Source organism: Gopherus evgoodei, chromosome 15 (genome assembly GCF_007399415.2).
Source record: "Gopherus evgoodei ecotype Sinaloan lineage chromosome 15, rGopEvg1_v1.p, whole genome shotgun sequence".
Taxonomy (NCBI): domain Eukaryota; kingdom Metazoa; phylum Chordata; order Testudines; family Testudinidae; genus Gopherus; species Gopherus evgoodei.
In genome coordinates, this window is record NC_044336.1 from 12,517,234 (window position 1) to 12,533,908 (window position 16,675).

General features: G+C 46.1%; 1 protein-coding gene across 3 annotated transcripts in view; it reads right to left on the reverse strand.

Moving 5' to 3' along the window:
• The window catches only part of MGAT5B (alpha-1,6-mannosylglycoprotein 6-beta-N-acetylglucosaminyltransferase B), a 171,783-nt gene that overhangs the window by 41,768 nt on the left and 113,340 nt on the right, over window positions 1–16,675 (reverse strand). For all 3 annotated transcript variants that reach the window (XR_003996677.1, XM_030534903.1, XM_030534902.1), the window contains exons 9-12: window positions 12,503–12,634; window positions 9,483–9,616; window positions 6,113–6,243; window positions 4,928–4,933 (exon numbers count right to left, since the gene is read on the reverse strand). Coding sequence is in view for 2 of the 3 variants with exons in the window: in XM_030534903.1 (XP_030390763.1) it covers window positions 4,928–4,933; window positions 6,113–6,243; window positions 9,483–9,616; window positions 12,503–12,634 (403 nt within the window). In the remaining variant the exon portion in view is untranslated. The remainder of the gene's footprint in view (window positions 1–4,927; window positions 4,934–6,112; window positions 6,244–9,482; window positions 9,617–12,502; window positions 12,635–16,675) is intronic.

Sequence of the window (16,675 nt, forward strand, 5' to 3'; positions counted from 1 at the left end):
TTTAGCTGTGATCAGCACTACACTCAGCAGTGCAGTCATCTCTCTCTCCTCTACTTATTTCCCTCTCCAGGCTCTTTACAAGCCTTGGGAGGAAAAAGAACTTCTCAGCAGCATTAAAAGAAGAAAATAAGCCACAATCTACCTGATTGGAGGGCAGAGGCGAAGGCAGCCGTGAAGGGCTGACGAATGTGGAAAGCAGGCCGCGGAATGCGGCAGTTCCAATCCACAGAATCCCAGACATGCTCTGCTGATTAACCCACCTGACCTGGGGGCTCAGGGATTTAATGGAAAAGAGGCGATTTATTCACCCCTACTGTCAGAAGCAGCCTCATGGCTGTCAGTTGTATTCAGCTGAAAAGGCAGGTACCTGGGCACAGGAATGTGTTCTTCTCCAAGCCACTGTCTAATCCTGTGTGCTCCCACAGACACGAACTTTTACTGAGAGAGGAGCGTGGGCCTCTGAGTTGGGATGTCAAGTCTCCCAAGAGGGGTTAGCTAGAGGTTTGGGCCCAGGCCCATCTCCCTTTCTATCCATCTGGCACTCATCCGTGTCTCTTCTCTTCTGGGGGATGTCTCTGCTTTACACCACACTTTGCCCTATCTCTCTCTCTCCCAGGCCCCCACTGTTGCCATCTGGCACACTGGTTGGGACCTTCCTTGGAGGGGTTTGGACTCCATACTGAACCTGCAGCTGGAGAGAGGCCGAATCCTTTCTCCCCCTATTGTGCCTTCCCTGCTAACCTTGACACAAGTTTCCCACCACCCCCATTCTCCTCCACGATGCTGCAGCAAAATGGCCAGCAAGTGGTGCTGTTAAGTAACACAGAGCCCAGCTCACTACTCCACTCACTCCCTGTCTGAGAGCTGACAGCGGCCTCCCCTCCAAAGCTCGGACCCTCTGGTATTTCAGGCAACGTCAGAGGATGTGTGGGATTCAGTCTCTCCTCCTTCTGTCCCTACTGGTCCCTGAGGCAGCTTCTCTTTCTCTCTCTGTATCTGTGTGTCTCTCTCTCTGGCTATGGACTTCTTCTCCCCAACTGCACATCCTAGATATTTCCCCCATCTTTCATTCTCAGTAGATTCCCCCATTCTTCATCCTCTGTTCTGGACCTGCTAGCCCTGTGTGTGCCATGAAGGAGGCATGCAGCTCAGCAGCCATTGTCCTTGAGTGCCAATTCCAAAGCTATACTGAGGAAAAACTCTCTGATATGAAGTCAGGGCATGTTATTCCCCAGGTAAACCAGTGCAGCCCAAAGGAACCCTCCACATTCTATGGACTTCTGCCTCTCTCCTTGGGAGCAGGTCTCAGTGTTGCAGACAGATGGGAAAGCGTTGTCTCTCTATCCACTCATTGCAGAACTCTTCCCATGCTGTAAGGGCTAAACAGCAGTCCCAGCTCAATAGGCTGCCTGCTCTCTGCTGGCAAGTTTATCATTCTCACAAGGCACAGATCAATTGAACGTCAGGTGTTTAGAATCCTCGTGCCTTGCAATGTGAACAATGAGCAACACAAAACGGCATATTTACCAACATTGGAATAGCTGGGACTGAGGTGTGATAAACAACAGAAGCCTAACAAGCAAGGAGCTGTATGTGTGAGTGCAACATTTTATAAAGGACACTGCCTTTTTGTATGCAGCCAAACGGGACAGCACAATTCAGTTGGCAGCTGACTGAACAAGGAGCAAGTTTCTAATCCCAGCTCTGGTGACCTTGGGCAAGTCAGTTCCTTGCAGGGTGACTCAGTTTCCCCATCTGTAAAAGTGTGTGTGGGAGGAAAGTTATCTACAGATTAGTAGCTGTAGTGTTCATGAAAGGAAGAGTCTGATAACATTCGCAAAAGCCAGCTGTAGTATAGGCAGCTGTTAGGCGTGTTCTCCCTCCTACAGTTCCTGGACTCTAACACCCCACACTGTCCTGGCGGGGATCTCTGGGAGCACAGTGCTAATCATGCAAGGGGCTCTGCTGAGATCATCAAACTTGTTTTGACCTAATCAGAACTGGAATGCACATGGCCTGATGTAAAGGACTAATGCACTATGCCACTGATGTAAAGGACTAATGCACAGAAAGCCTCTTCCATGCAGTATTGCGTTCTTGTTTACGGAGCACCAACAATGCACTCAGCTCTCTATAATACATAAAATAACAGACCAGATGCACATTGGCACCAGCTGAGGATCTAGCCCAACTGCGGTCCCTGCCCCACAGAGCTTATAGTTGAACAGACAGAAGCCAGGATGCCCTGGAGAATCCAGGGACAGCCAGTACTTAGCAACTATGAGCCAATTCCTGCTTGCCTTACGTGAGCCCACTTCAGCAAAGCATTCAAGCATGTACGTAAGCCACTCGCTATTCAGCAAAGCACTTGAGCGAGTTCTTAGCATTAGGCATGAGCGTAAGTGCTTTGTTGAGAAAGGAGGGACTGCTGAACTGGAGCCACTAGTGGTCTCACTGTTTGCAATACTCCTATGACTAAAGTAAACAGGATTTGGTCCTACTTGACAGGAGAGAGCACACTCCATGTCTAGCTAGCACAAAAGTGTTCTGAAGATTTTAGGTTATTAAAAAATCTCTTAATGTATGTTTTAAACCTCCTACAAAATACCCCTTGAGATTTATTACATTGTACAGCCCCTCTCCCGTGCACTTTTACATTAAACGTCACAGCAGAGTTTAGAAACAATGACACATGGGGAGTGGGGATGTTCCAGAATCTGGGAATGAGAGGCATCTGAGAAAAACAATTTTCACATTGAAATCTAGCGGTGACGGAGGGCAGGTCTACACTACCACTTCTGTCGATCTAACTTACATCGCTCAGGGGTGTGAAAAAGACCACTCCCCCCCGCCCCGCCAAGTGATGCAAGTTACAGCGACCCAAGCACTGTCTACACTGGCGCTAGGTTGGTGGGAGACGCTCTCCTGCCGACACAGCTTCTGCCTCTCGTGGAGGTGGAGTAATCATGCCGACAGGAGAGCACTTTCCCTGGCGGCACACAGCATCTTCAGCAGACTTTCTACAGCAGTGCAACTGCATCAGCGCAGCTGCGTCAGTGTAGCGCTTCTAGTGTAGACTTGCCCTGAGTCTCAAAATGTTTTGAGTTCAGGTCTGGATGAAATAACCATGCAGATGCTTATCTGCAGCTTAATCCAAATGATCTGAACTGCTTTGGCTGACAAAACTGAGCTGGAAATCAGATGTATATGGGCTTTCTTCCTTATTAATGCTTCTGCTCCTGGTGCTAGATGGAAGCTGGAAGTTCAGAGGAACAACAATGAGGAAGGGTGAGAAGTTCATCAAATGTTTCTGAACTTCAAAAAGATTCTGTTTGAGAGACTGTATTTGATCCTGGGCTTATCAGTACTTGGCTTGTCTGCAGGACATAAATGCTACAACTCAAGAGTAATACTTTGTGTTTATATTGCATTGTGCAACTCTAGGCCTCAGGGCATCATTAGTCTTGTGTCATAGATGGGGGAACAGGGCACAGAAAGGGGGCCTGGTTTGTCCAAAGTCACACAGAATGTTTAATGTCAAATCCAGGTCTCCTGAGTCCCACCCATCTCCAGCTTCTTGGACCACACGGACCCTACACTACCTACCCAGTGCTAGATTGTACAGGCTGGTGAGTATGACAGGCAGCCAACATCTTGGTCAACACCCTGGGAATTGAACTGGGGGCCTCCGGAACTGCTGCTAAAGCACCAGAGTTAGCAGCTTGTAACAATGTCTATCTTCTGTGCATCAGCACAGAGGTGGACTTGTCACATATACCCACTGGGTTACCTGAGTACTTGCTAATAGGAGGAAACCCACTGGGCCTGATTTTCATTCACACCAAGGCCTCTCTTCATGCTCTGGCCACGTAAAATGGGCACCCTTTCCCTTCACACCCATATTAAACTCTTAAACTCACCACACAGGCTCTACTGGCCTGATTCTCCATTGGCGCACAATATGTTGTCACTTAGAGTGGTGGGTGTAACAGCGAACCAAACCACAACAGGAGTCCTTTACACGCATTTTGCACAGGCGTGAGGAACTATACAAGGTGCAGGACTGTGAAGAATCAGGAGGCAGGTATTTCTACCATGAGATATCACAGCTGCCCAATCCTGACTGGTAACTAGGGGTGGTGGACCAAGCAAGTGGTCCTGATCCACCTCACAGACTGGGGGTTCTGGGATCCAGAGTTTGGATCCAGGCCGCTTTCTCCTGGGAAGCAAATTGACGGGGCGCTATTCCATGGACCTTTTACGGCAGCTGGTTCCCGACGGTGAAAGAGTTTTAATAACATTTATTTACAAATCTGTAAGAAGCAAAGAGGAGTGAGACAATGAGAAATCAATGTAGCCCACAGAGCGAGGCGAGTGTTGGAATCATTCACTGTGAGGGAGGGTGTTAGTAGCCGAGGGAGGGTGTTAGTAGCCATGAATATTTCTGTGCCAAAAAAAGATTAAGGCAAAGAGCTGTCATTTACAAAGGGGGGAAAGGGAGCTGGGGGCGGGCAAGCCTAGCCATCAGCAAAAGGTCTCCTTACTGCAAGACTGTGCAGCAAGACAGAAAGTGTGTGCTGGGAAACTTCTAAATACATGTAATTGTTGCAGGGATTTATATATTTGCGCTGCAATTGTGTGTTTTGAAAGGAGGGTTTGTTGCAGAGATATGCTGCTCTATGGAACTGCAGACTGCAGCATCCAGAACAGGCTGTGAGGATAGATTCAGTGGCGCTGGTAAGAGAAAGGGTGGGCATGGGGAAGAAGAGACAGCACAGTATCAAGCTATAAACACCCACTGGTAGCAGTGCAGGTTTAACCTACAGACAATGCGAGCTCAATTGCAGATATACATTTTCTATTGATAATTTATATTTAGTCTGAAACGCACCATTAAAAAAGGGAATAGGTTAGAGTAATACAATACCTGTAACTGGAACATCCCATGGAAGTGCATGGAAGAAAAAAATCAAGAGAGGGTGATAATTAGCTCCTGCTTATGGATAATAGAAGCAAAAGCATTGAGCATACTCCAGATAAAAGAGAGTGGAGCTCAGGCCACCCCCAATAACCAATGCCACTGCTGGCCACACAAGAGACGGTAGGGCTGTCTTTTTTTAAGAGGGTGTGACTGTTGAGCGGGGTTATAGCGGTGCTATTCGTCTCCCGAGCAATGAAGTGGTGTTGGAACAGGAAGTCAGTTGTCTGGCTCAGGGATGGAGTCGTGGAAAAGAGTTTTGCACCTGCAGGCCACAGGTACATATCTGACCCATGTCTGTGGTGACTAAAAGTTGTTGCCAGCTGGTGAGGAGAGGTTCAGTGGCTAGTGCCCTGGACTAGTACTTAGGAAACCTAAATTGTATTCCTGCCTGAGCCCGACCTGCTACGTGACCTTGCACAAGTAACGTCCCCTCTCTTTTTTCTCCTCCGTCTGTCTTGTCCATTTAGATTGTAAACTCTTTGGGACAGGGACTGGCTCTGACTCTGTGCACTGTGTCCTGCTTGGGGCCTCTGCATGTGATTACAATACAAATACCAACAAGAAAGATATGCTACAACTAGATAGTGTCAGTTCAGCTCCTAAATAGCGAGTGTCCAGACCTTAACTGGTCCCATGGTTGGAAGCTGAGCCACTTCATAAGATACCTGGGATACCCATTCTGTTTCAATGTGGCTCACTCACTTCCATAGCGTTGTACTGGATCATACCAATGGGTCCATCTAGGCCAGGATCCTGCCGCTGACAGGGGCCAGTGCCAGCTATCTCAAAAGAAGGTGCAAGAAACTCTGCAGTGCAGTTGGCCAGGGAATAAACTGCCCATATAGGAAGTTTCAGACAACAGGGTGCTCTCCCAAGGGAAGTGATGGAAGCCCCATTGCTGCAACTCTTGAAAGTGGACTGGACAAGTCACTAGGGGATATAATCCAGGGAATAATCCTACGTGGGCCAGTGGGAGGGATGAATTAAATGGCTAATTAGGTATTTTCAAAGCACTGATTTCTATGCACATTAGCCCAGATTCTGGTCCCTTTGAAGCCAATGGCAAAACTTTGGCTATTTGTGGCTATTTGTTTGTTACTATGGATTGACCGTGTTGCTGCAGGCACTCACCTTCCAGATGCTGGCTTCCTTCCCGTACACCACTGCCATGTTGCTTGCTTTGTTGGACTTAATGAACTGCCGCTCAGTCTCGTTGAGCTCCTCAGACACAAAGCCCATGAAGGAGTTGTCGGGAGTGTGAGCTACAGAAACAAAGGGAAAAGAAACACAGGTCTGGCTCTTGCTAGCGCACTGAGGGGGTCTTCCATAGGCCACTATCTGTCCTCCCGAAGCCTCAGCGACATGCAGCCTTTCCCCATTGAGGTCATTTATACTGAAGAATGGGACAGTTACCAGAGTCCACCGATGAGATGAAAACATTTCCTGGCCCTATCCCACGTAGCTGGAAGTTTAACTATTGAGTTGAGCCCTAGTGTCATGGAGGCACCGGGGATCACTGGCCTGAAATTCTCCGTGACTGTCACAGGTAAATCCTAGGCTTGATCCAGGATTCCCCTTTGCCTCCTCCACTGTCCTATCTGGTAACAGTCTGTCTGCGTCCCCAATCCCCGCTTCCCAGCTGAGCACCTTAACTGAGCGCTCAGCCCTTAGTGCTTCCCTCTCTGCAGAGAGACAGGGAGTGGGAGCGGAGGAGCTGCCTTCAGATGCGCTCTGCAGGGGAATATGGGTTAGGGCTAATTAGTGAAGGAAGAGTGGAGGTGTTTGGAACCAGTCGAAAGTGCAGGCCATGAGGCTTGGATTATTCCGTGGCACTGGGGCATTTTGAGTCAAGAAAAGAGACAGGTTCCTTGCATTAAAAAAAGAAGAAAGAGGGGGAAAAAGCAAACAGGAGCTATTAAAATATATGAGCTGTGAACTGTCTGCAGGTCTCTTTAAAATATAAGATGCTTTTTAGGCTGCCAAATAGATTATATCCAGCCAGAGGGAAAAAATATTTGAGTCACAAAGCGTGTGATCGGTCACCAGGTTTACTGCCGATAAGTAAGGCTCCTTTCCACTTGGCAGATTATTGGATAAATCTGAAGCCCCAGCCTCAGCCCTTTCTCTAAAATCCTGCCTAGCCTTCTCCAGAGAGGAGACTCTCCCTCTGAAAATAAATTCTGTGTTTGAAAAAAATACCCCTTGTGTTTCACCTCCCTGCCCAACTCTCTCTTTGCTCCTTATCTCCAAAGGCTCTTTTTCTCACTCTCTTCCCCTACTTGGATCACGGCCACTCTCTCCTGCATGCAAGGGGCACAATTGGGCAGCTGATTTCAAATCTTCCCTTCCCCTGGCATAACCCTGGTAAATCCCACCTGTGGCACAATGGGCCTTGCTGGCACGGTGGGCTCAGTATGGGGGTGGGCATGGGGCTTTAAGAATGAGGCATGAAGCCCCCACAGCCAAAGGGCAGGATGTTCTTGTGGTCAAAACACTAGCCTAAGGCTCTAGAGATTTGGGTTCAAGTCCTTGCTCTGCAGCTGGTTCCTAGGGTGAGTTGCTTCATCTCTCTGTGCCTCAGTTCCCCCTCTGTATAATGGGGATAATAATCCTCCCTTTGTCTATTAAAGTGTGAGACCTTCGGGGTAAGTGTGTGTATCGTGCCTAGCACAACAGGGCCCTGATCTCAATAGAAGCCTACAGGTGTGCAGCCTAGGAGACTGAGCCCTAGACTGGGATTTGGGAGATGTTGGTTCTATTCCCAGTTCTGCTGCTGGGTGACCTTGGGCAAGTCCTTTCTTGTGCCTCAGTTTCCCCATATATTAAATTGGGGATAATGCTACTGCCCTCCTTTGTAAAATGCTTTAAGATCTACAGATGAAAAGCACTGGATAAGAGCTAGGTACTAATTATTGGGCAGACAAAGGATCCATGTCCCGGCCACTGGGCTGATAAAACTCCCCTTTCACATTAGCATGGGTCACCCAAACATGGCCAGGGTACAGCAGCTCCTTCAGCCTGCTGCTCTGTTTGCCATAAATAGCAAATTCCTTCTTTCCAGCATTCTCTCCCCTGGCTTTTGTTTTCTAGCCATAAAATCCCCCACTGCTGCAAGAGGGATGATTGGTTTGCTCAGACAGCTCGCTGTAGAATCCCCGGGACTGAAAAATGGCCATGGCCAAGCAAAGTCCTTCACTCCCAAAAACCTACAGGAGGATGGGAATTGCTGGGGCAGATTGAGAACATAATTAGCAAAACAGTGGGAGTGGGACAGTAAAGTATTAAAGCTCATTAAAGTAACAGAGCCCATTAAGCAGGAGTTTCCTTAGAGCACATTGTCAAGGTTAGGGTCAGATGGAAGCAGCATGCATCCCATCCAGCATGCTTGGGAAAACAGCTTTGGGCTGTGGTACAACATAGTAATAAGCCTAGTATCTCTTTTGTATCCCAGGCTTGATATAGTGGGAAGGGGTGTTATTTTCTGGCTACATTCTACGTTAGGAATCCTGTATATCTCCCGTAGGGCTCAGAGGTCTCTCAAACATCTCCCCCTTTTTTAATCCTACCAGCCTCAAGGGCACTTGATATTGCAGCCTCCATAGCTCTGGATGAGAAGGACTAGATGGGACTCCCTTGAGATCTTGTCAATGCACAGCTCAGCTGGCCAGAGGGCCCACTGGTGGGCCATGTGAGATGCTCACCTCCCTTGCTTGCACAGGGGGTGGGGGGAAGCCATAGGCCAGGGGACTGAGATGCAAACCCAGGTATTGACTGCTCCTGAGAAGCCGCTTACAAATGGAAATGGAAGGGCCATCCCTTTGATGATGCCAATTGTGTGTGAAAATGCACTCTTTCTTTTCAAGAGAACTGGATACATGTGAGCCTGCAGCTTGTGGCAATGGATAGAGGGAATAAGAGTGAACTTGAGTTTGTGGGCTCTGAGCAAATCAAACTCTGTTTTCCTTCCACTGCGGTTGCTTTGGGAGGGGGCGGGGGCAGCAGTGACATGGGCGGTGGACTGGCAAAGTAATTCAGATACATCCAAGAACCTATTTGTGCTTTTTGTGCATTGGCCTTGGCTTGCAATGATAATCTAGTGATCAAGAAATAGAGCCAGGCAAAAAATTAAAAATGGACAAATAGTAAATTTGCCAAAAAATATATTTTTGGCGGCACCGGAACTCTATGCAAATGTGGGTTGAAGTTGTTAAATACTTTTGGCCAAAAAAAACCCTGAAAACAAACATTCTGAAAATGTCAAAATGTTTCTTTTAGAAAATGTTTGGAATCAAAATTCAAAGTATTTAATTCGTCCGGCACACATTTTTTTCTTTGTTCTTCATTTTGGTGAAAAACAATCAGCTTCAATTTGAAGCTAAGAACATTTTTTTCCAGTTTGACCTCTGAATCACCAAATCAAGTATTTGCTCAGCTCTATCACCCAATCTGCAAATACATAAAAACTCCATTAGAAACAATTACCAAACAAGGGATCACTTACGAAACATGGTCATGAACTGCTTGGGATTCAGGTTCCAGTACCCCCAGTTTGTCCGGTAGCCGTGCAGAGTGGCATACTCCTCAAGGTTGTAGGCTGGCTCTGTCCCAAAGGTATCAATGACCCGAACGCGACACCTGCCCAGGCAAGAGAGCAGAGGGCAATGGTTATATTCTGCTCTCATTCTGCAAACAAAGAGCATCAAGCCACAAGCTACAGGTTCGCCCTCTAGCATCAGCAGGCCAAGGAGAGGCTGTTAGTGCCGCTGAGGGCTTGAGCAGATGCTCATTGAGTGGAATGACTGCTTTGAGAGAGATCTGAGAGTCCTAGAATCCAGCCTGTGCAGGGAAAGTCCCTCACATCAGTGCCCAGTTACTGGTTTGAGCATCCTTGCAGCAAGTAGCATGATGTGCTCAAATGCGTGTCCCATGGGACAAGAGAGAGGCCAAGCCAGTGCTGCCCTGGAGTAGTACTGTATGTTTGAATACCAAGGGCCAAAGGCTTTGCTGAAGCGTATTGACTTACCGCCTATAAGCTAGAGGCCTGGGAAAAGATAATAACGCCGCCAATGCTGACAGCTGAGACAGATTTAGTGATTGTTAGTGAAAGCGCCAATGGATTAATTACAATGGCTACAGCTGAGAGTGATGCAGATGGGCAGCGAATAAGTTTTGCCTAAGCAGCTTCACCAATACAGGCCAATGATGATCAGCAACCTCTGCTACTCCATCCCGGTCCCATACACTTCTGCCAATAGACTTCAATTGGCAATACCCCCCTACGCTTTGTTGTGGCGTTTAGCAACACCCCTGAGCTAGGGACAGTGCTGACCTGCACTGTCTCAGTGCAAGCACCAGGAGGCATTGCACCTCACCTGGCAGGCAGCAGAAGCACCCCTGGAACCGCACTCCTTCAGAGCATGCAGCTTACTCTCTCTATTACTCAGTCACCTTTTGGGCAGTAGTGGGCAGTCACAGTAGCCAGTGGCTATTTGGAAGTATCTGGAGGGCAGGATCACTGACAGGCCAGTGAGAATTTGGCCTGATGATGTAATGTTTCCATCTTGAATGAGTGCCTTTGTTGTCTGAGTATATTGCTATGTGGACAGAGTGCTATGAGAAACAACAAATGGGCATGATCCCTCTTAATCAAGGAGCTGGATTAGGCTTCTTCACTAAAGCAGCTGTTTGTTCTTCCAATTTACTCCAGAGATAGCCTGTGGAACTCATTGCTACCAGATAGTAATGCGGCAAAGAGCATTTTTGAAGAAGATTCTGTATTTTTATGAATTAATAAGAATATTTGCACTTGGAACAAAAAGGTATAACGGGTAGAAACATGCTTCAGGACATAAGCTAACCATTAATAGCATGAGGCAGGAAGAAATGTCACCATAGGGATGGTATTGAACAACTGTCTATCCAGAGGGTTTTACACCTCCTGCAATATCTGGTGTTGCCACAGTCAGAGACGACACCAGACTAGATGACTATGGGTCTGCTCCGCTATTGTGTTTCCTAGGTGTATAACTCAGTAACTATTGCTGTAAACACAACATGCTTAGGAACCTCAAGCATTAGCTATTGTCTGAAAAGGATGACAGATTCTCAGCAAATCTGGGATTCGAACCCAGGTCTTGCCATTAGCCATGCATAACGTTACCATTAGGCCCACAGAGAACTGGCATTGGCCATCAGCCTTAGGTCAAAAGGGGAAACTGGAAGCAAAGCACTGGTCTAGTATTCAGCAAAAAAGTATCCTAAATGTCACCTCTGGAAAGGAAGAGATTCACTGCTCCCTGTTGCGCAGGCTTTTTACCCACCCAATGTTTGGGAAAGCATTATCTATCTCCAGGAGACATTTTAATGCTTTTCCAAATATCCCGGGAATGCGGAGGTAGGCATTATCATGGCAAGAGGGAGGAAGAAAAGAGAACATGGAAAGAGAGAGGAGAAAAAGCAAGTGGCACGCACAAAGCAAATGCATTTGTAATAAAAACAATAACACTGCCTGTCATCTTCCCCTCTAATAAAATTGTGCAGGATAGTGGAAGGGATGAGTGAAAATGTAATAAATAGCAGAACTATCAGTGCTAAATTAAATCACATACTTTGCAGGCTGCTGATGTACCACGGGGATGGTGACATTTGTCTCTCTCAATGGCAAAGAAGAAGAGGGGAAATGGGCTGGGGGGGGGCAGGGTTGTCTTTCTTGCAAATACAAAGAGATCTCTCTGTCCTGTTATGATGGTGGCAGATCCCACCTACAGTGTGCAAATATACTATTTACACACACACTCTTCTCCCTAAGGGTGTTTCCTTCCCCATTGTAGAGCCTTAGAATGAGTTCTGATCTTAAGACAGTGGCAGGTGAGGTGGTGCTCCCTCCTTCCCGGGCATGTTCTGACAGCTGCTGGGAAGGTCTCTGGGCAATTTATCAGCTGTCATGCACATAAACAAGGCTGGAAACAAAAGGCTGAACTTCTCCTCCTTATGTGCTGGAGATTTATGAGGGGCTCATTGGTAGGGGAAGGGAAAGGCTGCAAGGTCAGGGGAGTTTCAGCTGGTCTTGCCAGGATAAGGAAAAGACAGAGAAGAGAGAGAGACAGAATTGCTCAGTACTGCAAACATTTCCCCTCTGGGAATTTGGGTTCAAATCCTGGATGGGGTCAGATTTATCTTAAAAGGAGTCTCATCCTAGTCTGTGTCTACACCCTGTGTAAAACTACCACCAATTTAGGCACAGAACAGCCTCGCTAGGTTGAAGGGCTGGAAGAGTTTAGGACTGTAATAGCATGGGGTGCTGCAAATCAGGACTGAGTTGGACAGGACTGGAGCAGCACAGGAGGGGCAGGGCTGGAGCAGTGCAGGGCGAGGTGCTTTGGCAAAGCTGTGTGATGAAATTTGCAAAATCCCAGGCCACGACATGCCTCCCTTGAGGCAGAACTATTTGCCCCTCGTTTTCATTAGCGCTAGTGTCACTTGCTATTTAAAAGTCGAAGCAGCGAGTGATTTTTTTCTTACCTGTATTTCTTAAAGGAGAGCCCCATGTGTTGCTTCATTTGCTGGAGGCCATGGTAATCAGTGTAAATGAGGTCAAAGGGCAAAGGGACAGTCAAGGGACAATTGCCCCGTCCTGGAGGCACCCCTAAATTACTGAAGAGAAGGATTGATCAGCCATACAATACAAGCCCTTTCACCAATTATAGCCCCATTTCCCTGCCATGTGATTTAAAGGTGTCATCAGCTGGCTCCTTCCCAGATGTCTTGAACTCTGCTTTAATCATATGTTGTCACTGGGGCCTCACATGGCCTCTCCCTCATGATACTAGTCCATCTCCCCAAGTCATTGCATGGGCAGAGCTGACTCTTAGGGTGTCATCTGGAAAGCAGAAGCCTTGGATTTGCATTTACTGTGCAACAATGACATCGTTTCAGGGATGCACCAGCTGCATGTGTCTAGAGAAGCAGGGCAGGGAGTCTGGTGAGCATGGGGGGTGTGGGTGGGGGAATAAGTTACTGCCTGCTTATACCTCTGACAAATCTCATTCCTGGGGCAGGGAAAGAGGAAGCAAAGAGAAGTCTGATCTGTGTTACTGAAATCATCACAGGGGTGAAACTGCCCCCTCTCCAGAGGCCTATGCCCAATTTCAGTACCACTTTAACTCTAGTCTGGGGGCTTAAGAAGGCTTTATGCTGGTGTAATATCACCCTGTCATTCAGTAGGAAGAGCTGGCCCATCCGGTGAAAAATAGAGAGATTTCAGGGGAGAGAGGAATGAAAAAATCACTGCAAATTGGGACAAAAAGTCAAAATTTTAAATCTTTTCTGGAAATGAAATTCCCATTTTTGTTTTGTTTGTTTTGAGTCAGTCAAAACATTTTGTTCAAATTTTGTATCTTTTTAATTTTTTAATTTTTAAAAACTACAGAATAACATCAACTTTGAAAGGAAAAGTCATTTCAAACTGAAAAATGAAAACTTTTTGTTCCAAAAATGTGAAATCAGGACACTTCACTTAAAAAAAAAAACCACATTTTTTCTATACAAAATTTAATCTAAATCAATAATGATTTTTGAAAAATATTCAGTTTTGTCAAAACAGCATATTCTGATGGAGAACTCATGACAAAAATTTTCTGACCAGTTCTCTTAATATCAGCCATAGGAGGGTGACCTTTGTAGGCCAACATGGAGGGAGGCTGGACTATAGGCCATCTCTTCTCCCTCCTCTTCTCTTCTTTTGGTCTGGCTTATATGCTGGGGGCACTGGTGCCTCTGCTACCCCTCTTTGTGCCTGGCCCCTGTAGGGAGAAGGATCCTTGGTGCACGAATCCCAACCATGATCTGGCTTGCTTATATAAATCAATCTAAGAGGCAAGTTGGGCTGGTATCATCCTGGAGCACTGGCTCTGACTGAGCAATACTTAGGCCATGTCTACCACATCCATGCTAGTGTAGTGCCATAGCGTAAATGCGTCCTATAGCGAAGGAAGGGGTTTTTCGACTGCTATAGCGAATCCATCTCTCCGAATGATCAATGGAAACGTTCTTCCAGTGACCTAGCCACATCTACCCCAGAGGTTAGGTTATGCTGTTAATGGGTGTGAATTTTTCACACTCCTGAGCACCGCAACTATGTCAAGCTAACTTTTAAGTGTAGACCTGAAGTGTAGCATGAATTAATGGAGGACCACTCCAAAGCTAGCAAAAACAAGGATTTTCAATTTAAGGTGATTTAGCTGCACATAAATGCTTGCAACGGCTTCATTGCTCTTGTCACAAAGAATATAAGCATTAGCTCGGTGTAGAACAGAAAGGGTCATCTGCAGATAGAACAGGCTCTAGTTTTATCACATGTAATTTAGGCTCACTTCTATGGGCAATTTTCCACTAAGTGGCTGATCAGGGTGATGACAGGAATAGAAAGACTCTCGTCTCTGAGAGCCATCCCAAAAAGATACATAAATAAAGCAAGGAGAGGCTCAGACACCAAATCTGGAGCATTATATTGCCCTGCAAGAGCATTTCCGACCCTCCAGTACATACCTGCCAATCTAGCATCACAGTCCATAGGCTCAAAATTAAACTGGTGAGGGAGAGCCAACCCCAAAATCCTGATACACCATTCAAAGCCACTAAGATAAATGAAAAGGTTGGGGCTAATCTATAAGGGATGTCAGATGTTTCAGATATGTGTGCACACTAGATCTCTCCACTTATCTAACCTTTGTGATGGGAACTTAAATGGTTGTTCAGATTAGTTACATTCCGATAACACTGAAGAGGAGGCTCTCACTTATGTTGTTCAGAGGCTACCCCCTGAGTCTAGGGCTTAAGAGACCTGAATTCTAATCTTAGCTCTGCCACTGACCTGATGGATGATTTGGGGCAAGTCACTTCACCTCTCTCTGTCTTGTCTAATTAAACTGTATGCAATTTGCCGCAGTGAGTCTCTCTCATGTGCCTGGTACAATAGAGCCCTTCCCTCCACTGCAATCCTACCCCAGCCAACGTCCTACTGAAGATAAGGGACATAACTCATGGAATAAAACACAGTTTAACACCAGAGTAGCACAATCAGGCCCTACTGCAGAAGACTGAAAATTAGAACCCCTGGGTTCCATTCCCGGCACTGTCACTGGCTTCTTCAGGCTTTTAACCTCTTGTGTCTCCATTACCCCTAACTTAAAAAGGGTATAATATGAACTGTAGCTCTGAAGGGTGTGGTGAGGAGTAATTAAAGTCTGCAAAGTTCTTTGAGATCCTTGGGTGAAAAGTGTTCTCTAGAGCTGAGCTGAATTTAAAGGAAGAAATCCAGATCTGCAGACAATTTGAAATTTAATTTGGATGCATAGCCACAGATTTGGGGAAAGAATTGCTTCTCTAGCTCTATTGTTTGTATTGGTATCTCCATTAAAGACACAGGAGCAGATTCTCTATTGTCCTGCGCACTGCACAGCCATTTATACCAATCCCAAGAGGGGGACAACCTATTACCATTCCAATTACGGGTGTCTCACACCCCACTGCACTGGTGCAAAAGGCACAGACCAATGAAGCTCCCGGTCCAGACATTCAAATGTACCCAGAATTCAGGAAGGTGAAAATATATCCCCTCTAGGATACTTGCACTGTGAGTGAGGGGAGCTGGAATCTGTGTGACATGTTATTAACTTCACCTCACTCAGTCTCAATTTCCTATCTCTCAAGTAGGGACAATAATCATTCCTTTTTAAAAAGGTGGGTGGAAGAAAAAAATCCATAAACCCTTGGGAGGTGTTCAGACCCTCTTGTGATGGATGCTCGACAAGGACCTAGTGAGACAGAGTGGTAAAATTGGGATAATGACACTTACCCTTCTTTGTAAACTGCTTTGAAATCCTCAGATGAAAAACACAGTAAATGCTAAGTCTGATTATTAGAATGAGTATTACTGCTATATAAGTGCAAAGAATTATTATATTGCAACTTCTCTACATCTCTATCATTATACATTAAAAAAGCGATTGGACTGTGACAAATGGAAATAATCAGCGCTATCATGGAGGAAAGACATAAAGGTTATTGGTACCAAAAAGCAGCAGGATAACATTTAATCTCCCTGTTTCCAGAATTGCAGCTATAATTCAGCACTTGCTTCAACAGACAGCTCCATGACCTACAATATACGCGAGCTGAATCCACTGAGGATTACATAAACCACAACTGATAATTAAGTGTAAATAACACAAAATCATGCAGCTCTCTGCTAATAAAGAAAGATTGTCATTTCTAAATCAATACTTGAAAAGAAAAATACACGTTATGGGGCATATTGTGCTACACTTAGTCACATGGGTGAGCACACCCTGGCAGACACTGTTGCACTAAAGTCACCACTTAGTCCCCAACATGGGTAAAAGTTGCAACTTTAGCTCTATGCCAATTTTTAGCTGACATGTTATCCAGTCGTCATTGTTCTAAAAGGCAGCACCTTCCTCTTTTGGGGTTTGGTTCTGCTCTAACCTTTATTTTATGCACTGACTTCGGTGGAGTTATTTCTGATTGACACCGATATGCATGAAGGCAGAATCAGGCCCTTTTAAAAAATAATAATAATAGGAGATATACCTATCTCCTAGAACTGGAAGGACCTTGAAAGATCATTGAGTCCAGACCCCTGCTTTCACTAGCAGGACCAAATACTGATTTTGC